This window comes from Vanacampus margaritifer, chromosome 9 (genome assembly GCF_051991255.1).
Source record: "Vanacampus margaritifer isolate UIUO_Vmar chromosome 9, RoL_Vmar_1.0, whole genome shotgun sequence".
NCBI classification, from domain to species: domain Eukaryota; kingdom Metazoa; phylum Chordata; class Actinopteri; order Syngnathiformes; family Syngnathidae; genus Vanacampus; species Vanacampus margaritifer.
Window position 1 is genome coordinate 15,266,562 of NC_135440.1, and position 24,839 is coordinate 15,291,400.

The window sequence follows — 24,839 nt, forward strand, 5'->3', positions numbered from 1 at the left end:
AAAAGCTATTTGACCTAATTAGCGCCATTAAGAAAAAACATATACAGTAAATCTGAGATGAAAGTACTGTAATTGTAAAACAATATTTTAAAATCAAACTAAGTGGCACATTGTTTTGCATATTTAAGGCATATAATTAAGATTAATATGAATATAAATTACCTGGACAGCTGGGGGGGATTATTTGTTGCCTGTCCCCGGTACCTAAAATTAGAATGAACTGTAATAATAATTTAAATAATAAATAAATAATAATAATAATAAATAAATAAATAAATTAAATCCCTTATATATTATATAGGTGTTCATACTCTTATTAACAAAAGTGGGAAAAAATGTTAAACTAGTAGAAATAGTTTAAATAAATTTTTGACGTCTATAGCCGTCAATGGCAGCGAATGAGTTAAAAGCCTAAATATTTTGATGACAAACTCTTCAAAGGCATTAAAATAAAAAACATGAAAAACAGTTTGGCGCCTTCTTCTGCCATGTAACAACCAGTGTTGCCAATTCCCCAGTAAGGAAAGTAGCTATTGGCTGACCGCTAAATGATATCATTGTCTAATTTGCATACACTGAAAAATGGGGAGTGATATTTACTTGAAAATTTTACAAGAAGTTTAACTAGAATTTCTGACGTGAAAAACTTTTTTTTCAAGTAAATATCAATCCCCATTTTTTCAGTCTACACGGCAATTTGCATGTAATAGTAATGGACGCTGTAGGAGACAGAAATAACATCACGGGAGAGGCAAAAAGTGACACCCTAAAGAACACCAGAAAAAGTCGCTAGATTTGTCGCTAGATTTGTCGCTAGTCACTTTTGACACAAAAAAAGGTGGCCAAGAGGCTTTGGAAAGCCGGCAAGTTGGCAACACTGTTGATAACAAACTAGTTCGATGCGTGCTGTTTGGATCTCAAAACCATAAAATGTGAACATTTTTCCAGTCTTAATATCCATTTAAGACTAAAGATAACGTAACTATAACTACTATCCAAAAACAATGGATTATTGATTATTGGTTGGCACATCAGCCTCACAGTTGACAGGTTCTATGTTCGAACCTTAGCTCAGGCCCTCCAGTGTGGTGGTTACATGATCTCCCTGTGCTGAGTTTCTCCACTTCTGGCTTCCTCCCACATGCCAGAAATATGCAAGTTAAGAGAAGACTCTAAATTGTCCATAGGTGTGAAGATGAGGGAATGGAACAACCCAATGACAGCGCTATAGAATACGGATAGGTGGACTATTTTTATACAAAATTCAATGAGTCAGTTTTCCTTGCAAGTTGAACGTTGCCTATTACATACAGTACATGTGACATTATATTTTCCATTTTCAGTGAGGGGCAATTTGGTGTGAGACGGAGACAGACAAGAAGTAGTATTTTGGCAGCTTTTTTCTCTGCTTAAGTAGTTACAAGTGGTGTAAAATTGTGAAGGGGGGCCCAAAGTAATGGTGGTGCGAAATTTCAAAAGAAAAACTCATATAGGAGGAAAAAGCTGGCAGCTTGTAACCACATCTGCTGCCCCCCACCCTTACCTGTTATGGAGACAGTTATCAGGTCCAGACAGCTTTTTTCTGACTATTATCTGCTCTCAGTATGAAAATACCACGATCAGACTGACCAAAATGATCACTCTTATCAGTATTATCATGAGATTTCCAGAAGAAATGTAAACATAAAATTAAAAGTAAGACATTTTTTTAAATGCATAACATATAAATTCAGAGACCCTATGTCCTTTTTTTGCACTTAAGAATTGTAGAGTTTGGAAGGAGAGTACACAAATGATTCAAAAATATTTGATGGTTTGCCTTCTGCAATGTGATCCTCCCCCCTTGCATTCTCTGCATACAGGGTAATTATCTTGACTTAACTTTCCATCTGCTGTCTCATTAAGAAAACAGAATACGCCCACACTTTGCTCATGTCCTTTTTGTAGGTGAGAAAATACCGCCGTCATCCAGGCTGGTTTTTTTTTTTTTTTTTTTTTTTTTTTTTTAGCTGCCTAAGTCTCCTCACATTTGTCGTTTTCAACAGTTCTGGTCTTCTTTTACCTTGTCTTTGCTTGGTGCGGTGGGCACAATCATAAGAGAAATAGCTAAAATGGCTTGTAGATTTGTCGATTAACTTTTGGTTGAAATGCAAATAAACCCAACCCAAGATGTCAAAACTTTAAAATGCTTAAAATATCTTATCTATGTGCTACCCGTTACTTCAATCTACTTATCAATTCTAAAAAAAACACACACACACATTTAAACCACCAAATAAACTCACCTACAGGGCCGCCATATTTACATCATTATGTTTGAAGTCGTTAAAATGTGACGTCTATAACAACAAAAAATTCAGCAAGGACAAGCTGTGCCTTGGTCAGGTCCACTTATCAAGCCAGCTAAATGGTGCACGTGCTAACTCGCAACAACCATTCAAATCAGTCAGTGTTAGCAGCTAGTGGCTACCAGCTAAGCTAGCTGCCTTGGCCAGTCACCCGAATCTGTACTCCTAGCTTTACTGCTAACAGCCTGGCGTAGTTGCAGTTGCTAGGAATCCAATTTATTTATTTATTACAAACTTTATTGAATGCTTACTCTCGAGCCACGGTAATTGTGATATCAATTCCCCCATATCGGTCTCCCACCGATGTTTCAGTCTCAAAATGGCTCTGCTCGTGAGTTGATTTTTTTTCCCCTGCCCCCTTTTAATTCTTATTCCAAAATTGCATTATTAATCAGATTGCTGTGTTTACACTTGTGGGGGCATATAGAGCATATTACTGCAAATAACATTTTTTACTTGGCTATCCCCTTTAAAAGTAATACAAATGAACTTTTCAACCTAATAAAAATATTTTCATAACTCTTCTGATGAAACATTGACTTTGCCATAGCCTGAGGGGGTCTGTATCATTTTTACTGGCACTAAGCAACTTTGAGGAGGTTGATAGTGTTGACATTGTTAACATTTTTTTTATTTTACATTTTACCTGTTTTGCATTTCATTATAGATGTGAGATCTTTTCTACTCTTTTCCCAGACATGAGAAAGTTAATATGTTTCGTTTGTTTATCTAAGAAGTCTAGTTCCTGTTCGTCAGAAATCCGTTTTTCAAAAGTTCAAGGACGATTTAGTATACTGGGAGAATGTAATCTGATTCTGTACCTCACGGGAGGACCTGTTGTTTTGAATAAAAAGGCTGTGTGGGCAAAAGAGCACACACACATATTGGATGACACTGCTTGGGTGATATGCAATTGTGTGACCAGAGATCTCTGTAAAAAATAACCTTGCAAGGACCCTCTTCACAAGAATCTCATCTTTGATTTATTTGAACACGCAAAAGATTACAAAAATAAAGGTAATCTTTCAGTAGGAACACTGTTACACAAAAAAAACTACAAATGCGCTGACTGCTTTATGGCATACGTCACTTTCCCCTTTCCCCATTTGTTACAAAGACAGAAGTCAATTTGACTGGCGTGAGCTCAAAAACGCCAAATGCGCTTGTCCTCATGGGAAATATGGTTTTCCTCCACCGCTTTTTCCCATATGGCGCCGCCATAATTAACATAAACCAAAAGTTCCTTAGTGTTGTTTTAATGCTGAGATGGGCTGGTGACAATAATCAACAGATTAATTGATTATGGGAATATTTGTTAATTGCAGCCCTCATTTCCGTTATTTTCTAAATGTAACATTTAATATAAATCCAAACAAAATGAAGTTGAAAGAGCTCCCTGGAATGGATTGTGTTGGAATTGTGTCCGCTCTACTTGTTTTTGCACAAGTGTCAGTCTCTGACATCAGATGTGCACTTTGTCCCATCTGTTGCACTGGTAACAGTTTTTGTTATTTCCCCTTTTTTATGTATTCACAGTTACCGTAGTTGTATGGAAAAGCTGATGGCTTCTCACTCAGCCTGTCACAGATGCAATTAACCCCTAAATAACTGCATGCAAAAAGTCCATACACGTGCGTATACATACTGAATCAGTCCAGTCATGCAGCCCAGCCAAAACGCTTCCTCCTTCTTGACGTCAGCAAGGGAGGAAAGCCCAGACAGGGTGGGGGAGGACAGCCTAATTGAAAACAGCCTCAAAGCGAAGCGATGCCGGCCTTTAGCTAGAACTCTCATTGAACGCAGTATATCACGGATGAGTCACGCCAACGCGAGCCTTAAGGAAGTGCAGGAACTTTTACTCATACGACAAAATGTTCACTTTTGCCAAACTACAGCTGCTTTGACAACCACCAGGGATGGTGAATCACTGACTGTCCGGATGAAAACGTGAGGTTTTTCGCAAAGGCTGCGGTCTAGTCAACGTTGGCTCTGACCTCATCCCACATCCGGATCACTTGTGATCTGCTGCGGTTCTACATGGCCAATTCTATCACTTGTAAACCTTTAGTGTCTACGGAACCAACCAATATGCCACGTGCGTCACTGTCAGTCAATGCACTACAAACTTGGGATTTCTCCCAGCCATTCCAAAGCTAAGTATATAACGATTTTCACACACATTAACCAACACTAAATAAATAAATAAATAAATGAATGTATAAAAGTGAAAATAAAAACAAATATAAGAAAATATAATTCAAAAATATATATATGTAAATGGAGATAAAAACAATGGTACGGTGGCTGACTGGTTACCACATTCGCCTCCCAGTGCAGAGGACGTGAGATTGAGTCCGGGCTTTGACCTTCCTGGGTGGAGTTTGCATGTTCTCCCCGTTCTTGCATGGGTTTTCTCCGGGTAGTCTGGTTTCCTCCCACATTCCAAAGACATGCATGGAAGTTTTATTGAACACTCCAAATTGTCCATAGGTGTGATTGCGAGTGTGGATGGTTGTTTGTCTCTGTGTGCCCTGCGATTGGCTGGCAACCAGTTCAGGGTGTATCTCGCCAGCTGGGATAGGCTCCAGTGCTCCCCGCGACCCCTGTGAGGACAAGCAGTTAAGAAAATGCATGGATAGATGGAAATAAAAACAACTATATATATATATATATACATTTGTATTTAATTTTCAAATTGTATTTTTTATATGCGTGAGACAATTAATAATTAATTATAATTTAATTAATAATAATAATTTAATTAGACCTTTAAAAATAAATAAATGACTAAAAGTGAAAATAAAAACGGATATAAAAAATATAATTAAAATTTTAAATTTAAATGTATTTATTATATCATTTTTGTCGTTTTTATTTCCATTTATATTAATTTTTTAGGATTGATCTTTTTTTATATATCCATTTTTATTTTCACTTAGTCATTTATTTATTTAGAATTTTGGCAGTTTTGGTCCTCCATACTCTATGAGGTTTTGAGGCCCCACATACAATATATTGTTGTGTATGTTTTTTTTTTTTATTGAACCACAAAGACATGTAGGGATTGTCAGGGGAAAAGTGGAATGCCAAAAACGGGCAATAATAAGGTCAAAGTAAGGATTAATTTTAATTTTATTTTTTTAGTGAGAGAGAGAGAGAGAGAGAGGTACATTGATACATTTGTTCATGCTTTGCTTTCATGCCACAGTTACAAATAAAATTATAAATATAGTTAAAGCTGCACTTTGTAACAATTTACCCAAAATATCTTTACAATAGCCTTTTTATTTGACCATTTATGACTGAAACATTTTTTAATTAGTAGATTAATACTGTAGCTGTTCATAATGAGAACTCCTGCAAGCCTCTGGCCAATAGTTTTTAGACTCGGGTTCGAATTTCCCACTCTTTTCTGCGGATGTGATGTCATTTGCATGTTGTGTATGTGTAGAAGGGAAAATGCAATAAAAAAAAAAAGATTTAAAAAAAGAAGAAACAAAAGGGAAAATTCTGTTTCATTTTTTGGCCACAGGTGGCAGTACTGATTCAAAATTCAATTTTCTGCATTCAGTAGCTTTAAGTATTATTGTAAAACACAATATTGGTCCAACTTGGCAGCGTTTCTTTGTGCAAACTCATGTTCAAATGTGATTGTCTGTTGCATCTTCCGGCGATTTCAATTTTGAATCGCCGCAGACTAAAGGTCGACGATGGTCGGCCACACATTAAAAGTAGTTGCCGAACCCCGCACACTGCGTGACAGCTGATTAGACTTCGGCCATGTTGCTAAATGTGGGCAGCCCATGTTGTGTAAAGGGGAACGTTTTTCAGTTTGTTTTCGCTTGTATAATTCAAATTTTTTTATGAGATGCAGCAAGACACGTGCAAAGGTCACATTCCAAAACATTTGTCAAACATATACTAATCATTTATCACATCCACACCTAGAGTCAGAATGTATAGATCCATCAAACTTTCAACATACACATAAACATGAGTGACATGAAGACACTTGAGTGTGGAACAAAACTTCATTTATATGGTCAAAAGCAATACAAATGTTTGCGGAAATGGTAACGCCTTATTTGTATTGTCAGGTTTCTTCATCGTTTACCATTGATTTGTTATTTGGAAGAGTGAGTCAACGGTGAAATTTAAATATTGTAAAATACACCACACTTTCAAACTTTACAGGCTCAGACTTTCATTGTTAGTGCTTAGAACAAATCTCAATGCGAGATTGACGTCCCATTATAATTGCTCCTTTCAATCACTTTTGTTTGTTGTGATGAATAATCGCAATACAGGGAATACAGCACACCTAGATATTTCCACATAAGTAAGTGATAAAGACCATTAGCTGCATACAGTAGGCCTATTATACAATAATATTTCAAAAACATAAACGCCTGCGATAAGCCATTTACAGCTAGCCTAGCCTTTATCTTAACAATCACAATAAGCACGTGAGCTGTTCAGTTGTCACCCTCCCACAATAAAGTTTATTTGATGTATTTTTTTTTCATTCCAAATTAGTAAATACAGACACTCAAAAATGTCATTGTATAGGAACTCCTCATTTGACTAACAAGATTGAAAGTAACAATAGCGAGTTTTTAGCATAGCATTAGCAAATACATAAAATAAGACATTTATGCTAACAGCATGCTAACAGACAAAGCACATTACTGTGATTAACCCCTTCGGACCCATAGATAATTGAAGTGGACATGATTTGCGTGTCTAAACCACTAAAAACGCATAATTTGGATGATGTCAATACTTCTGGTTCCTAGATAACCAATCACAATCACAAATCGATTTGCATGATGTTCATGTTAAAAATGTTACATATACGCTTGGTACGTTTACAACACGTTACAGCAATACTATCCTGGCATCCACTATAACTAATAAAAACATGAGATAACACACTTATGTGGAAAAAGAGTCAAAATCAGTAAAAAAAAAAAACAAATGTGGTGTTTAAACAAATAATTGTATTTTTTAAAGAAACAAAAACTAATTTAGGATTGTACTGAGATTTTAACCTAGTCCCCTTACACCCTCAAAACCTGTAGAGGATCTGAACGGGTACACCCTGGACAGCTACCATGACCTCTGAACCGTGAGGCAGTCATCCACCGTACCGCCATTAAACTGAATTATTTGTTGTTGTTGGTGGTGTTTAAAAAAAAAAATAATGAGGGTAAGATGCATGTGTGAAACTTAAAACAAATATAAGAGTTTTAAATTATTATTACAGTTCATTCTAATTTTAGGTACCGGGGACAGGCAACAAATAATCCCCCCCAGCTGTCCAGGTAGTTTATATTCATATTAATATCATATTAGATGCCTTAAATATGCAAAACAATGTGTCACTTAGTTAGATTTTAAAATATTGTTTTGCAATTACTTTCATCTCGGATTTACTGTATATGTTTTTTCTTGATAGCTTTTATATAGTTCTGGGGAAATCGGCTGGTATGACCCACTTCATTGGTTTATGCTGATTGCTCGTATCTAAATGTACGGTAGCGTTACCTCTTGTAATGACATCTGTCTTTTTGATTTCACCAGTTAGTCCACAGCCTTATCTGGTTTGTTTTTGATTATATGATAGCAATTTCTGTGGAAGATTGATGGCTTTGTTGATGAGATAGATATTTAACATCCACCGTCATGGAAACATAGCATCAGCCGGGGCGGAGATACAGTACATGATCTATCTCTGGCCACGCCCACAGCTATCAAACTTAGTGGGTTTTTTTTTTTGCTTTTTTATTTTTTATTTAAATCATTGTTCTGGTCAGAAAACTCAAATTGTTCACATCCTACCTATATGTTGGTCTACCGGGCAGGCACAGAAATTGGAAGCTATTTATTTGCTTGCTATCCTGGCTAGCTAGTAAGAAAAACGTATCACTGATTACTTTTTGTCTATCCGCTGTGTATCTATAGTTCTTTGAATTAACTCATTCACTGCCATTGACATCTATAGACGTCAAAAATTCATTTGAACTATTTCTATTAGTTGAACTTTTTTTTTCTTCCATTTTTGTTAACAAGAGTATGAAAACCTAGAATTTTTTTGGTGTACATTTAGGACAGATATAAAAAAAAAATATACAAATTTTAATCGCTTGATGCCCCTAATTTTTGATAATCTTTTCTTTTCAAACAATTAAAAAAAAAATCTCTCTTTTTTTTAAAGAAAAGATTACAAAAAATTAGGGGCATCGGGTGATTACAATTTTAAATCATAATTAATCGCATGACTTCACTAGTTAACTCACGATTAATCACAAATTTGTTCTAATACAATAAAAAAATTCTAGGTTTTCATACTCTTGTTAACAAAAGTGGGAAAAAAATGTTAAACTAATAGAAATAGTTTAAATGAATTTTTGACGTCTATAGCTGTCAATGGCAGTGAATGAGTTAAGAAATATTTACTTGTTAAAAGTGCATAAAGTCTTGTCTTGCTAGCTAGCTAACTAGCTACATTAGCGTTCTGTACTGTAGTGTTACTGTAAAAATTACATTTGCTCGCATCAGTGATACAATAAAATAGTATAAGTTTCTACACTATCTTACTGCACTTATAACTTATAACCAGTATAATACCCTGCAAGTTAATATACTGGATAACAAAATACAGTAAATTACTAAACTAACAAATGACTTATAGTAACTGTTACAGCAAATGCTTCCAGTTTTACAACAAAGGCTTTGGTGTGTTATTTTGAAAAGGGAAGTCAACCTCAAAATGTTCTATACAAAACGTTCTATGCCACTAGTCTAAAGATGGTATTGTGATTGATATTTCAATTCAGAAAGCAAGTGAGCCGTGATTGGTCGTTACCTGAGCCCCGAACAACTGTGATGTCATTTTGAGTCAACAGCAAGTGACAAAATGGCTGCCCTCTGAGATGGTAAAAACGGGCGAATTTTGCTGTTTAACTCATATTCCACAAATGCCATTATTTTTCAGAATACTGTGTTTCGACTAGTGGACTAGTATATAATATATTCTCGTAAAAACATTTTTGGGGTTGACCCCATTAAGTCATATGAATCCAAAGATAACAAGAGTTCAAATTTAGAAAAATATTTATTTGTTCACATTGTTTCTTCACATGACTACATCAAGCCATTGCAAATCCTGTTATTTAATTACCATGTACTGTAATAAAAATAAAAATAAAAAACAGTGCTCATACATTCATGCTTCACACTTGTGAGTGGACATACTGCAACATCATTTTGGCACATTACAGCATTACCTCGATTGTATTCATGGCAATCATTTATGAAGAAGTCTCAATGTAGGCATGTAAATTGTTTTATGTCATGCAGTCGTAGGTGGTGCGCACCTGAATACATGCTTCCTTGAACAAATAGCAAAAAAACGAAGTTGGTCCCACACAACGTGGGAGTGGTCTCTTATCAGGAACTCAATGTTTTGGCTCAGAAGTTTCCGTGAAGGTCTCTGGGAGCCAAGTGGACTCCCTTAATCTCACATCACAAATCCCACGATTTTGACAAAGGGGATTCCAAAGTAAGAGTCCTTTGAAACATACATGCATACACACATATTGTTGTGTATTTTCAAGTGTGTAACCCTGTAGAAAAGCATCCTCGGAACTCCAGTGCAACAACAAAAGTGGTAAAAAGTGATTTTTTTTTTCTTTCTTTCTTTTTTTTTTTTTTACAGCTATTCACATATGTACAACCACATATTTCTTATAAATATTTTTCACAACACACACAATACCCAGGATCCTGCTTTTACAGCATTTCTATAATCTTTAGATTTTGTGTCTCTTATGTAAGTGCATAGGATAGGCCAAAAGCCCTCAGTACAGTTTTAGTTCAATGTGCAACAGCATGTCGGTGTCAAAGTATGTTCTGGTCCTTTCACTAATTAATACTTCATTCATTCTGTTAGTTGCTTTAGCAGCTGCATGAAAGCCCTTTGTTGTCCTGAGATTGGAGACAAAATAAATTAATTTAAAATAGCAGACGTATAATAAATTAACTCGCCGGCACGGGAGTGGTCGCTGTGGACCTACACATTTAATGTGTAATTTTTAGCACGTGTCCGACATGACCTGCGGAACCACACCCAATATAAAACCGTCATAATCAGCCAGTAACACAAGTAGACCAAGCAGCCAAAGATAAGAAATTCAATTTCCATTCTCTTGGCTGCGCTAAACCAGTCCTTTTGACTCTCTCTGTAGATTGTGTAAACCAGTCCTGATAATAAAATGGCCGCCCACACTGAGAGGGGCAGCAGGGGCATGTAATTCCCCACAATCTTACGCCGACCCGAAGTCCCCCAGCTGCTCTTGTTCATGGTAATGATGGCGAAGTACTTGGCCGGCAGCAGGCTGGTCATGTACAACGCCGAGTAGAGGGACATGAACACCATCACCAGGTCCTTGCGCAGGATGCAGGCGTACGCCGCTTTTACCAGCCCGATCAGCTGGATGCAGCACAACACCCACAGGATATCCCACATGGTGCCCGTCCAGAACAGCTGGATGATGGTGGCCGTGACGAAAAAGGGGAACACCCCCGAGACGATGGACTCGTAGGTCATCCACAGGTTGTGTTTGTGCCACCACATGGCGTTGAAGAGCCACTCGCGGAAGTAGGACTTTGTCCAGCGGGTCTGCTGGTTGAGCCAGCGCAGGAACTGAGCCGGCGTCTCCGTGTAGCATTTGGAGCAAGATGTGTATCTGGAAAGGAAAAAGATAGTCCGCGTTAGTTGACTTACGAGTGCTCCAACCTAAGTTTTTGGTCTGTGACTGCTAACTCTCCTGCTAGCATTATTTTGCCGTGAATGGCTCTGATGGGCCTGCTTGAATTCTTGGCCTGCCGTAAAGAGGCTATTTTATTGAGATTGCTTATAAACATTTACAAACATATGTGTAAAACGCAAACGTAGGTCGCAACGTGTACGATGTTTAGTCATAGACGGACATGCCTCGTGAGCAGCTAGCTTAGCAGTTAGCATGGCAAAGACACGTCAACTTAGTCGCTACGAAAGAGCTTATTTCCCCTTGCCAAGCCTCTGCAATGTAAAATTGTCATTAATTGACATCTATGTGTTTAAGAAATTGCTCAAGCCATCATTTTTATCGCAACGTCATGAATCAATTACCTAGTAAATGAAATGTAGTATTGTAGGCTGCTAATGATGATTATAGCTCATTTTTAGTTGTCAAAACAAATTGAAAACTTTGTGAAAAGAGGCAGACGGGGATGAAGCGAGGCAGGCTAATGACGTTAAATAGCGGATTAACGGCAGGCCAAGAATTCCTCCAGCCAGAGCCGTTAACGACAAAATAATGCTAGCAAGAGGTAGTAGCCACTGCCTAAGTTTGCGTGACTTGTTCTTTTTTCTTTTTTTTGTGCTTTGATGTGAGCCAAAATCAGAATTACAAGCAAGCTTCAGATATGCTGCAAACTCGAATGAAGTAAAGAAGAAGAAGTTCGACTTTCGCCGATTTCACTTTCAGCAGTTTGTTGATCGAGACAAACACTCAAAGGACAACTGAGAAGATGCTAACACTGAATTTGTGGAAAATTGGCTGAGGTGTCTGCATCCAACATTTTGTTTCAGCAATAAAGTTTGATATCGAATCAAAAATCAATGTGGAGCGCAGATTAGAGTTTGATAGAATCCTCAGTATGATTGTTCAAAATGTTGCTTACTTTGTGGCGTATCCCATGCTCAGCATTCGGTTGGTAAGATGTCTGTCATCTCCAAAAGTGCAGTGAGTCCCCAAAAACTTCTGATTGTACCAAGATTCCAGAAATGCCTGAAGGAGATCATTCCTGTAGAGCCCTAATCCAGGAGAGTGACAAGTTTATATTTACAGTTTACAGATTGTACAGATCGCTCCAGGAATAAACATACCCAAGGGTCCACTTATGCAGGAGACGCAGTTGAAGAAGGACTGACAAGACCGCTCTATGTTGAACGCCATCCAATAGCGAAGACTGCTCATGAAGCTGATGTACGACTCTTTCATGTTGAGGATCATCACGTCCCCGCCGACTGCACCGTACTTGGTGTCACTCTCCAGCACCTTGCACAGCTCCACCGTGGCCAGGGAGTCCAACTTGGTGTCCGAGTCGCATACCTGAACAAGCCAATGGCAAACCGTTTGCGTATTGATGCCTGTGATTATTCTTATAGGCTCTGTTTGTATGTGTTTATGCTCTGTGTGCGTTAAACTATGTTTTTTTTTAAGGTTTATGATTAGAGTAACATCTATGCTAATTGTCATTAGCGTCTCTATAATGTTTAGCAATATATGTTAGCATAAAGCTAGCAGGTACTGTAGACAAAATTACAGGCATCTAACTTAACTACGTATATGCTCTTTGTCCTCACAAGTACGACAATCCAAAACATTAGTCTGTCTTGCACTTTAGTAGTTGTACTGGTAGCGCGCAGATTGCCGCTAACGCTAATTTTGCCTCACTAGTAACATGTAGTTGTCTAAATTCAACGCTCTCAATCTACCACACGTATCCTACTTTGTGCGTTGGACGTTAGCCAATGCTGATTTCTCCTTTAGGATTTGTTCAACGTCCCAACGTTAGCTCAACATTCGCCGGACGTTCGCCACATGTTTAGGCAACTCTAGCGCTAACGTCTGGCTAATGATTAGCAAAGGTTACGACGCTGAACGGACCCTGACAAGAAATCAACATTTACTAGCAAATGTTAGCCCCCTCACTGGGATACGGGCTTAATGAACAATTAGCTCCTCTCTACACGGACATAACACCAACTATAAAGACGTTTTGATAAGGGAAAGTGAAGGCTTAAAACTACCAACTCAAATGTTGTGTGCTATAGCATAAATATACATATACTAGAAATGTTAATAAAGTCATAGGATTTGTCCTATTGGTTTGCCAAGGTTGTCCTACTAGTGAGGAGCTCAAGCTAGATATCAAGAACAGCTGGCCATGAAGCAGTTGGAACATTTGTCGGTAACTAATGTACTGAATTGTCTTATTAGCATTACCATTAGCTTACCAATTAACGATTAATTAAAACCTTAAGCTGGATATCAAGGATGTTGAACCTGAGCTACAGAAGAAATAGACTTACCTGGATGTAGTCGACTGAAGATCCGAGAGCCTTAAAGGCCGTGTACATCACCTCCCGCTTGCCCCCCCACTTCTGCATGATGCACACACATCTCTTAGTCTGAATCAGGTGCTCCACTTGTGCTCGCTGAGGGTCGCCTATGAAATAGAGGTTCACAGCACCGGTCTGCTCATCCAGCTGCATCTTATTGGGGTCCCACGTGTGGTAGTTGTTGTCCCACACGTAACACGCGGGGTCCTGGTCGGCGAACACCTCCATGAACATCTCCATCATGTAACGGTCGTCGTCGCTGTTCCCGTCCACCACCATGATGATGCGTAGCAGCTCAGACGGGTACTTGAGGGCCCGGATGGAGTTGAGGCACTCTCTGAGGTAGACGGGGTCCTCCTGGTAGGCCGAGATGGTGAAGCCGATGGTTTTGGTGAAGGTACACGGTTTCTTGCGGGCCTTCATCCGCCGCTGCTCGATGAAGGCGAAGAGGCTCTGGACCAGAACGTGGAGCGAAAGCAGTAGGCCGTAAAAGCCGAAGGAGATGATTCCGTACATGGAGGTGGCCAGCTGGAAGCCTTCCACGTAGGCCCACACCATCACACCAAGGACCACCAGCGCGAAGAGGAACGTGAAGATGGCTCGGAGTAATGAGCCCAGCTTCTTGAGGAGAGGTTTCAGTTCCATTGTGTGTCTTCACCTAAAGGAAGTGCAGGACAAGATGGACAGTCAGTGCACCTGCTCAACCGTGGCATGAAGAAGAACATCCAATAAAGTCAGTGAATGGTTTTATGAGGACAGGCAGCCACGCCTACAAGTGTGCGCTGTGCTCATTTGAAATCGTGGCAAAAGAAATCAGAATTTCAAGTGTCAATTTGCTACAGGTTGTCTTTCATCCCATTTCAGGGCTGTATTTACTATATATATATAAAAAAACAACAACTCCAATTGGACGCTAATTCAAATATGACTGCTTGTACAACAAAGTAATTATGCATGAACAGAGGACTAAAAATGCAATGTTGTCTAATATAGAAGTTGATTTCAAGTAGAAGTATATGTGATAATATACTATAGTATCACTCAAGAGATATTTACCTGAAATGAAACTTTGGAATAATAATAATAATAGGGCTGGGCAATTAATTGAAATCCAATTACATTTTCAATTATTACACTCTACAATTATAAAATTGGCATAAAATTGGTATTTTGAGTAACCAATCTTGTTTGCTCCAAAAGGAACTTGCATAATTGTAGCTTCAAATTTGTCTTAATATTTTTTAAATGTTTAAACATTTTCTTGTTTTGTATCAAAAAAAAACGTAAATAAAATACAAATAATTGTGATTTCAATTATTACCAAAATAATCATTATGATTATTATTTTTCCCATAATCGAGCAGCCCTAAATAATAATAATAATTTTATTAATTTAAAGTGCAATTCTATTCAAAAATTAAAATCTAGCTGATTTCTGAAATGGTTCAAAAATCCTAAAATGAAAATCGCATCAAATGTGAAGCGATCCATCGGGATCGAACAGTACCTGGCGTTGCGCTCGCGACGCATCCACGCTCGCGTTGCTCCTTGTGTGCTGAGCTGTTGTGAAGCCTTTGACTTTATAAGCTCCCGACTTGGATTCCGAGAGCCATGTGCGCGCCGGCCTGCGAGTGAGTGATGATCTAGCGGCGCCCCCGCTGAGTCAGCCGTGCGTCAGTGCGACTGTGCAAGGCGGTGGTCCCCTTGGCTGCAAGAGCGCGCCCTACACACTTCTTTGTTGTCCTGAGTTTTTTTTCTTGTTTCTTTTTTTTCTACTCAAGCATCACCATAATGTCGGCCCTTCCCTTATTCCACACACACACACACACACACACACAAAAAAAAACTCTCTGGTGTTGGAACGGTTGTTACAGGTCTTTTTGTCTCTTGAACGTTCCCAGCCAACCTGGCAGGACCTTCAGCCCCACTATCCTCCCTCCGCTCCCTCCCTTCCCCTCCCCCTCCTCAGACATTATGTGGCAAGCCTGTAATAAAAAAAAAAAAAAATCAAAATCAAAATTCAGCCCCTTTGAAGTTTGATTTTCATTCATACATTCCTTTTCAAGGCATTTCAATCACATCAACCTTTAAAGTTAACACACCTAGTGCACTGTTTTCCTATCCAAAATTGGATGTCGCCCTCTGCTGGCCATTTGCTCACATTGCCAAAATGAAACGTCAATCTTTTTTTTCTTCTTTCCCTTTCGCCAGAGGTGGCAATAATGACACACTGTCCACAAAAGAATACTTGATGTAACTAAAATCTAGTCAATGTCAGTGTTTCAACTGATGTATGGGACACGAAAAAAGTCACCCTAAAAGCTTTTAAAAGAGTACAAGTACTAATAATAAAATTCTAAAGATTACTTTGGTAAAAACGCGATGAAAAGGCCTTGAAAAAGACGCAGAAAACTCGATACTGTATTTACGTGAATGACGAAAAATGTGTCAGCTCACTGGCTAGTTTGACCCCGTTCGTGCGTGACGTCATACGATCAAAGGTTCGTCTTCACTCTGGAGTTCAATATTGAAGCTGTCGTTTCTCCTTTTTTTTTTTTTTGTGGCTTCTACATTCTCTGAGAAAATCAGCTTCAGCAATTGCATCATCAGCATACCCTAACATTTCTCTCTCTCATTAAATTATTGTAATAGATCAGCTGTGTATAAAACAATATGTAAATTTATTTTGTCCAATTCAGCTCATTTTCGCTGGTGATACGTTCCTACGTACGTGGTGAATTATTATTATTATTATTATTATTTAAAAATATGTTTTTTTTATTTTGAGGGGGGATTTGCGCCCCTTTTAAGCCATTTTCTGTTCTTAATTGAATTAAACTGTCACAAGAAAAGAAAAGACATCACATTTAACTGCCTTGGAGCCAGAAAAAAAATCTTTATGTAACCAGTCAACATTTTAATTGTTTGTAGACAAAAAGTTGTGTCTCTGAAGTGTGACATAAACAAGTAAATCTTGTGTTATATATGTACTTCTAAAAAAAAATTGTTTTTTTCTAGTTGAAGCAACGAGCTAACATCTTTTAGCTAAAGACTGTTGCACACTGTCGCTGTTGCGCACACACTTGCTGGCGAGATGCCGAGAGACAGCCCATGAAGCTGACAAATCAGGCTCCGCCCCCTGGTCATCATTGTAACAAAAGCCAGTTGTCGTTAGCCCAGCGGGATGAAGGCTGCGTTGGGGTATTTTGACAAAACTATGCCACAGACTTGCTATCAGGACACCTGGAAACTGTTTTAAACTGTAGGAAAAGTGTTGCAAATTTCCCTACTGTGGGACAAATTAATGTTATCTTACATTTCGGCTGGCGTGGCCGCTTTAGAGTGCCATGTTGTCACCCATATAGTTCACATGCATGCTTTATGAGACTTGGAAGGAAGCCAAAGTACCTGGCATGCAAGCATGTGGACAACAAGCAAACGCCATACAAGAAGGCCTAAGCGAAGATTCGAACCTAGGACCTCTCTACTGTGAAACAGATGTGCCATCTAACCACTATGCTGCCTCACTGCAGCATATTATTCATATTTTTACAATGGCCATCAGAGGACTTATAAAAAATTCCCTTCCCCACCCCAGCCCTAAAGATTTTTTGTTGTTTCCTTTTTGTTTCTTTTTACAAGCCAATCTGTTGACCACTCATGAAGGTCCACACCCTTCCTTAACCGCACGAGCTGCTTGAGCCATCAGCACATGCAGTGCGCACTCCATGGCAGGCACAAATAGAAAGCCACCAGGCAGCTGATGTCATGTGAAGCAGCTGGGCCAGTCCATGAGTATACGAGAGGAGGTCAACTGGATGTGTTATTACTCTGACCTTTCTCTATGAAATCTGTTTATGTGCTCAAATGGATTTTACAGATGATGATGTTGGAGAATGACGTTTTTATTAAAGTCAAGTTGCAAGTAGATGACAGCATTTCTTCAATGACTATTCAATGGGAATGTTTAGTTTACTACCTTCAGTATTTTTCTTTTGGGGGGGAGGGGGGGCTCTTTGGCTGGGATTAGCTGGTGACCAATCCAGGGTGTATCCCTCACAGTAAATGCTGCAGCTCACCCATGACATGAGTGACACTGAGCAATACACATCGTTTGATTTCCTAAAAAAAAACAAAAAAAACGTTTTAAATCAATATGTATACTGTAGTGTGTTCTACTGTAATTCTACTGTACTGTTGTAACTTTATACTGTACTATAATTTACCTTTTTTTTAACCTTATAAATAAAAAATAAAAAATAAATAAATAAAAATAAAAATTATATATATATATATATATATATATATATATATATATAATTTTTATTTTTATTGTTTCTCTACAATGTTAAGGGAAACTAATTTAATGCAACGACTATTACAGGATAGGCCTGTAGCGCCATGTAATCGTCGGACCAACGGGGCAGACCGTACTTTGCCCAGTCCCTGATGTAGATTGTGCAGAACCCTGATAAACAATGTCGTTATTAGGAAGCAGGAAAGAAACGAGGCAATAGTCGCGTTCTCGTGAATTGTGTGAACGCGCCCTCTCAGTCTCCAGTGGAGCGCCAGGCAGAGCTGCACGGTTGCTATGGCGACAACACGTCAACTTCAGACTGCGCCCTGCCACCACCAGCGACCAAAATGTTGCCTGTAAGATCTAAAATATCCAAAAGGTTGGTACAAAACCTCGCGGAAAGCATTTGGAAGCAAGTGGCCCACTGTAAGTATTTTATTTTTGTTTTTCTTATGATTTTATATAGGATGAGTGTTTGAACATTGCGCAACTTTTGACTTAACGCGTTTCAGCGCACACCACAACTAGGCTCATTTGTTCGGGTTTTGCTTTTTCCAAATTGGCCCATAGTCAATAAAAGAGAGGTGGAGTGCCTCATCAGAGAGTTTCATACGTTATTAGAGTCGGCGAGTCCTGCAAGGTCAGTCGGCGGCTTGGACAGATGGAAGGTCAGAAGCTTTCTGCACAACACCTTCGGACTCACTAACGACACCATCATGGATGGAGGTAAGCAACACTTTCTCTAGCTCAGTGCTTCTTAACCTTGTTGGAGTATACTGAATACATTGTACACTTTAAAAACAGTTGGGTCAAATATTGGACCCACCCACTAACTTGGGTCAATTTCACCCAACTTTAAACTGGGTTGTTTTATACAAAATAATTCAGAAAGTTGGGTGAAAGTGACCCAAGTTAACAGGTCATCGAAATTTTGACCCAAATTGGGTTGTTCTTGGGACCTAGCAGTTTTAAGAATGTAAACTAAAAACAGTTGGCTCATGAATATGCCCAATTAGTTCAAAAAGGGACTGACTCAACATATTGGGTAATCCAAATTGGAACCCAACTTTAAACGGGGTTATTTTATACAAAACAATTCAGAAAGTTGGGTCAAAGTGACCCAAGTTAACAGGTCATCGAAATTTTGACCCAAATTGGGTTGTTTTTGGGACCCAGCAGTTTTAAGAATGTACTCTAAAAATAGTTGGCTCATAAATATGCCCAATTAGATCAAAAAGGGACTGACTCAACAATTGACCCAAAAAGTTGAGCGAAATGATTAACCCACAAAAAATAAATAAAATACACACAACATACAGTGTAATTGGGTTGCTTTATGGGTTATTAATTTAATTTGACCCAACATTTTGGGTTGAATAACTCGAAAAGTTGGCTCGGTTAATTTTTGACCACAATTAACCCAAAAAGTTGGATCGGTTAATTTTTTACCACGATTAAACCAAAAAGTTGGATCGGTTCATTTTTTTTTTACCACAATTAACCTAAAAGTCGGGTCTAAGGAATAACGTTTTTGTGTTAAATAACTAAAAAATTGGGTCGGTTGATTTTTGACACAATTGAATTGGGTTATAAAATTAGCCCCCAAAAAGTTGGATAATGCACAAAACAGTTGTTTGTGGGTTATTCGGTTGTCCCAACATTTTGGGTTAAATAACTCAATAAGTTGGGTCTGTCCTTTCTTGACCCAATTTGGGTTATTTCTGACCCAAATGCTTTTAGAGTGTAACCTTATTCTCGATGTTACTGTCTCTTGTCCTGCAGTGTTCCGCACATTTGACAAAGACAATGACGGATTTGTCAGCTTGAAAGAATGGCTCGAGGGGCTCTCAATTCTTCTTCGTGGCACCTTGGACGAAAGAATAAAATGTAAGTCGGAAAGCATACAACAAAAAGAATGCTCCAACTAAGACGTCCCCGTTTCTGTAGACTGCTTTCACGTGTACGACTTGAACGCTGACAAGTACATCACCAGGGAGGAAATGTTACAAATGTTAAGGTATAGCCTCAGACTACCTGGGGAGGAGGACCCTTATGATGGCATCAAAGACCTGGTGGAGATCACACTCAAGAGGATGGTGGGTATATTGGAGAACAGCAGGTTTGGCAAAAAAGAACTGAAATGTTGAACAGCTGGACATTTGACGGTTTTCTGGGAAGCTATTTACTGTTATTTGCTATTTCCCTACGGCTTTTGTATGTTTTTATGTTTTTTTTTTAAAAATGGAACACAACAAAAACAACGATGTCTTTCACTTCTAGGTGACAGTTTGTGGAACAATCTGGATTGTAAAGCCAAATCATCTCAGTCTATCTGTATATATTTTTTTATCTCTAAAAGCACAAATACTAGACATATATATCATGAAAACCTGCTTTTGAATTAATTTGAAAAATTATGTTGAAAACGTCTCGGCAGTTTGCTGCCATTCATTTTGTGTTGATCATTTTTTGTGTTGATCAGGGGAAGACATTACAAGTTTTACTTTCTTTCTTTTTTTCTGTCCCCCTTTTTTCAATTTTTTTTTAAAGAGTGAAATAAAAATGTGAATTTAATTGATTTTTTTTTAAACAGTTAACATTAATCTGATCAAAAACCTAAGGAGGAAAAAAAAGATCTTTTAAATAAAATTTCAACTGTACTTTATTTATATTGTGTCCATTCTCAGGATCACGACCACGACGACAGGCTGTCTTTAGACGATTTTACAAAGTCAGTGAAACAGGCGAACTACATGCTCGAGGCTTTTGGAACCTGTCTCCCCAACACCACGGTGAGTTAAATCAGATGCCAAGCATTTCACAACAAAAACCTTCTAACACTTATTAAATAAATCTTGTTTTCTCTTTTTACAGAGGATTGAGACTTTTGAGCAGCGTGTATTTCAGAGTCAGATGCACGGATGATTCTGTCATACAAATATTCAACAACCATCCATTTTCTATAGTGCTTGTCCTGTTTAGGTGAGCTGGAGTTGATCCCAGTTGAAGAGAGAGCGTACGCTCGCTGATCGCCAGCCAAGGCACATAACCATGCCCACTCACAATCATAGGGACAATTTAGAGCCTTTAATTAAGCAAACATGCAGAGTTTTGGGGGTGGGAGGATGCAGGAGTATCCGGAGAAAATTCACAGAAAGGACGAGCACATGAAAAATGTGTCAAAAAATGAAAAAAAAAATGTTCAAAGAAACAATTGGATTTGCTTTATTAATATTTGTGATGAGAATATGAGCAGTGAAAAGATCAAATTCGCCGACGTGGTTTTATCTTTTTCAGTTCAGGAACAGATTTCACCTAAAGCAAAAAAAATCATAAAAAAATTAGGAACTTTCATTCATTGCAAAGGAATTTGCTTGAAGACATGCTACCTGTTTCATTGTGTTCCTGATCAGGTTGACAGTTGTGTTCAGCGACTCGTCGTCCATGTCCACTTTAGGAGCGTCCTCTAGTTTCGGCCCAATGAGTGGCTCATTTTTTCCGATGACCTCAGCCGGCGAGTGTGACGCAAGCTCTTCCATCTTGCGTTTTCTGCTCTCCAAATGTGTTGTCCTCGGTACAAACGTGACCGCAGACGGCTGATTCGAGGTCAGTGTAACTCGTGCACCTCTAGAATCATGAGAGTGTTTTTGGCAGTGGCTTGGGTTTGATGCGGCCGCCTCTTCTTTCGAGTGAACGATGGCGTTGTGCAATGTCCCCATTTTGTCCTCTGCTGGTACAGTCTGGTGGTGGATTTTGTGTGTGGAGTTGTGATGTTCCTGAGGAGGTAGCGGCAGTGGAGGAAAGGATGAATGATGGTGATAGTCCACGTTCCAACTTCCTCCTTCATTGTCACAGCCACTCGTTTCACAGTGAGTGGGGATGATGGCTGGTGTGGGTTCCGCTGGCGTGGGCTCTTCGTTCACTGCCTCTTCCTGCTCCCTCTCTCGGGCTTTCGTTCGAGGAATACAAAATTAAAAATATAGACATACATTGGGAAAATACAAGACCGATTTACAGTATTTTTCCTGGTTCATTGTATTATATTTGTAGTGGATAAATATTAGCATTTTTACAACTTTGTTCTTTGTTCTCACATTACGGGAATCTTTTTTGCAGTATTACAATATTTTATTGTAATGTTGAAATTGTATTTTCTTAAAATATTTTGTTGTTGTTGTAATGAATGGACTTTATCATAAAGAATTGTTTTAAATGACCATTCCAGTTATAGTTCCTATAAATGTTATTCTCATCATTTTTTGCTGTTGTAGGTAATATTACTACTTTATCACCATTTTGAAACTTTATTTTTTTTAAAACTGCCATTAAGACCCCATTATTCTGGTAGTATTATAATTATACTTTATAAAAATGTAGAACTTTTTATTACAATGTTTTACCTTCATTCTTATATTATTATAACTTCCTTCTAATAATACTTAGCCTTTTCATTTTATATTATTATATATCTTCTTTTTAGTAAATTTCATTCTATTACAACTTTAATTAGATTTTTTTTTTTAAAGGTTACGGTAACTCAAATAAAATCGACTTTTTTTTTCTTCTTCTTCTTGATTTATAGCTGTTGTTTCTTTTTAGTGTAGCCCAAATACTCGAAGTAGGAATGTACCTCTGTTCTGTGCCATCCTTATTACGTATCTCCTTCGGTCCTGCAGCTTCTTCCTGGTGTCCTCCACAGTCTCATATTCAGGGACGTAACAAACATGCAGCACGCCGCCATAGAAACTCTTCTCATCCATGTGTCGTTTTGCAGCTCTGAAAAAGACAATTCACAGAAGACTTGATGTTCAGATGAGATCCATATTGTGATGCGATAAAGAGAAGTGTAATGAAGGAAAAATACTTTGTTACTGCGCTTAGATTTTTCAGGTATTTGACCATTACTTGAGTATTTATTTTTCTGACTACTTTTTTTTTTTTTACTTTTACGCCCTACATTTTAAAACATAATCAGTACTCTCTACTTCTTACTGTCAAAATAGGCTCCATACTATCTTCGAATTCAATAGATGACGGCACGACGTAAAAAAGGTGCATGCGGAAAGCACTAAAGTCAGCTGTGGTTGAGCTCTTGACTGAGATCTTGGGGTCTTAAAAGCTAGGAAAAAAACTGTAATAACAGATGTTCCATTGTTCCCCATCCATGGCCTTGAGTACTCAAGATATTTTTTTAATGTTGCAGTCTAACAGAAAGATTTCTGTAAAATCTGTTGTCTTGTGCCGGCCTAAAAAACAGCTTCTGGCAATCAAAAAAATTTGCAATCTTAGCTGAAAGAACAAAAGTAAGGTGGATTTTTCTCAGTCTTTATCATTAGTTATTTTTGCTTTACTTTTGTTATTGTTGCAAATATATGGGTATATGTTATTTTGACAGCATAACTATCAAGTCAACACTAGCTAACTCTCTTGATTTTAAAACAACATGCATCATCATCTATTTTTTTCTCAGCACGAGCGCTATTCGAGTTATACTACAACAGAAAGCAATTTTGTGTTATTTTAATTTTACTTGAACATAGTTGAATTCTGCTTCTTTTTTTTCTCACTCAAACATCTGTACTGCACTTCCAAAATACTGAGCGTAAGTACTAAGTTTTACCACCCCTGTGCATTATTGTTAGCAACAGTAGTATGAACCTGGCACTCGTGAGCTTCTGGAACTTGACTAGGTAAACCTCGGTGAACTCCTCGGCGGGGTACTCGTCCAAAGGTCTGTACTCTTGCACGACTCCATACAAAGCACACAGCTGGATGAGCTCTGTCATAACTCCAATGGCGGGGACCCCTTGGATCATCACGTAACACGACTCCAAATTGATGGTGTACACCTGACAAGCAGAGAAAAAGACACAACTGTTCCCACTTCGAAGAGGTTTGTTTACATTCGTTAGCGTCACACAGGCCCTCGAAGCGAGCCGTAACATTCAATTGTCGACTTTATATGAGATGACAGGACTTCGTAGATTACCTTTACGGCCCTAGCTTTCCTCCCGTCTCGATATTTAGGTCGAGAAATGCACACTTTCCGTTGTTCGTGGTGTTTGAAAACCTCAGGAGCCTTCCAGCAGCTACTCCTCGCCGCCGCCATGTTTGCTGGTAAAGTGTTTCCGGTAGGCACTCTTTCAAAATACGAGTCTAACCTCAAAAGCGGCTCGATAGTTGGATTACAGTTCGCGCTTCTTCTTTTTATTTTGAAGAAACGCAGGAAGTAACTTATTAAACACTCTCTAATGTAGTGATTGATGCCAACCTAGCAGTTTTCTTGCCAAATTTAGCAACTTCCTCTCCCCCAGAGTGAATCAAACACTCAATCGTACATTGTCCCCTCGAAGTGGCACAACTATATTCTGTTATGTGACTTCCAAAAGACGTGTACGCATGCCAATTGTACCTTCGGCCATCTAGTGGAAGAGCGTGTGGCATTTTTCTACCTGTCACTATTCGTCGCTTGCATAGATAATTAGATACCTGTTAATTACAACGATACATTATTTGTTGTAATAAAATATCATTTTTGGGCCAATTAAGTGACTCAGACGTTACAATGGTTAGGAAGGAATACAGTAAATTGCTTACTTTGGTGACATTAACAACTATCCTTTTGGCAGGCTGTTGAAAGGTAAATCTATCCCCAAGGTTTTAAAATAAAAGCTGAAATATTTCAGATTCCAATATCGTGCCATATATGGCATCCACAAAGCTCATATACAAACACTTCGTCACTGGCTCAAGACTTAAAAGTTCCACGTACTGTAAATAACCAACGACAACATTTTTTGTTTGTTTCCCCTACATTTAAGTTCACACACAACCACTAAAACATGACCTTCTAATTGCATTTTAGTGCAGAGCAAAGCCTGCTAAATACTACATTTGGAACTTCACTCTCCATTCAGTGATTATGGAGAAAGTCATGTGTGCATGCTTTGCCATTTGAAAGCCGCATGATGCAGTGTTGCAGTATTTTTTGCTCTAGTGATTTACTGTTGTCTTGACGGTA

At 38.4% G+C, this 24,839-nt stretch overlaps 3 protein-coding genes across 3 annotated transcripts; 1 reads left to right on the top strand and 2 right to left on the bottom strand.

Moving 5' to 3' along the window:
- Positions 1-9,931: 9,931 nt before the first annotated feature.
- has1 (hyaluronan synthase 1) lies at positions 9,932-14,166 on the bottom strand. Its single transcript, XM_077576789.1, has 4 exons — positions 13,492-14,166; positions 12,283-12,508; positions 12,078-12,210; positions 9,932-11,098 (listed from the first exon to the last, which is right to left on the bottom strand). The coding sequence occupies exons 1-4, from the start codon at positions 14,164-14,166 to the stop codon at positions 10,423-10,425; spliced, it is 1,710 nt and encodes a 569-aa protein (XP_077432915.1). The 3' UTR covers positions 9,932-10,422.
- Positions 14,167-18,120: 3,954 nt separating this feature from the next.
- On the top strand, positions 18,121-20,893 carry clxn (calaxin). The gene is made up of 6 exons (XM_077576836.1): positions 18,121-18,244; positions 18,389-18,544; positions 19,601-19,705; positions 19,766-19,914; positions 20,506-20,610; positions 20,693-20,893. Exons 1-6 carry the CDS (start codon positions 18,166-18,168, stop codon positions 20,741-20,743), a joined length of 645 nt encoding a protein of 214 aa, XP_077432962.1. The 5' UTR covers positions 18,121-18,165; the 3' UTR covers positions 20,744-20,893.
- A 134-nt stretch (positions 20,894-21,027) lies between these two features.
- rbm48 (RNA binding motif protein 48) lies at positions 21,028-23,979 on the bottom strand. The gene is made up of 5 exons (XM_077576820.1): positions 23,808-23,979; positions 23,477-23,667; positions 22,449-22,594; positions 21,208-21,767; positions 21,028-21,133 (listed from the first exon to the last, which is right to left on the bottom strand). The coding sequence occupies exons 1-5, from the start codon at positions 23,925-23,927 to the stop codon at positions 21,083-21,085; spliced, it is 1,068 nt and encodes a 355-aa protein (XP_077432946.1). The 5' UTR covers positions 23,928-23,979; the 3' UTR covers positions 21,028-21,082.
- Between the last annotated feature and the right edge of the window lie 860 nt (positions 23,980-24,839).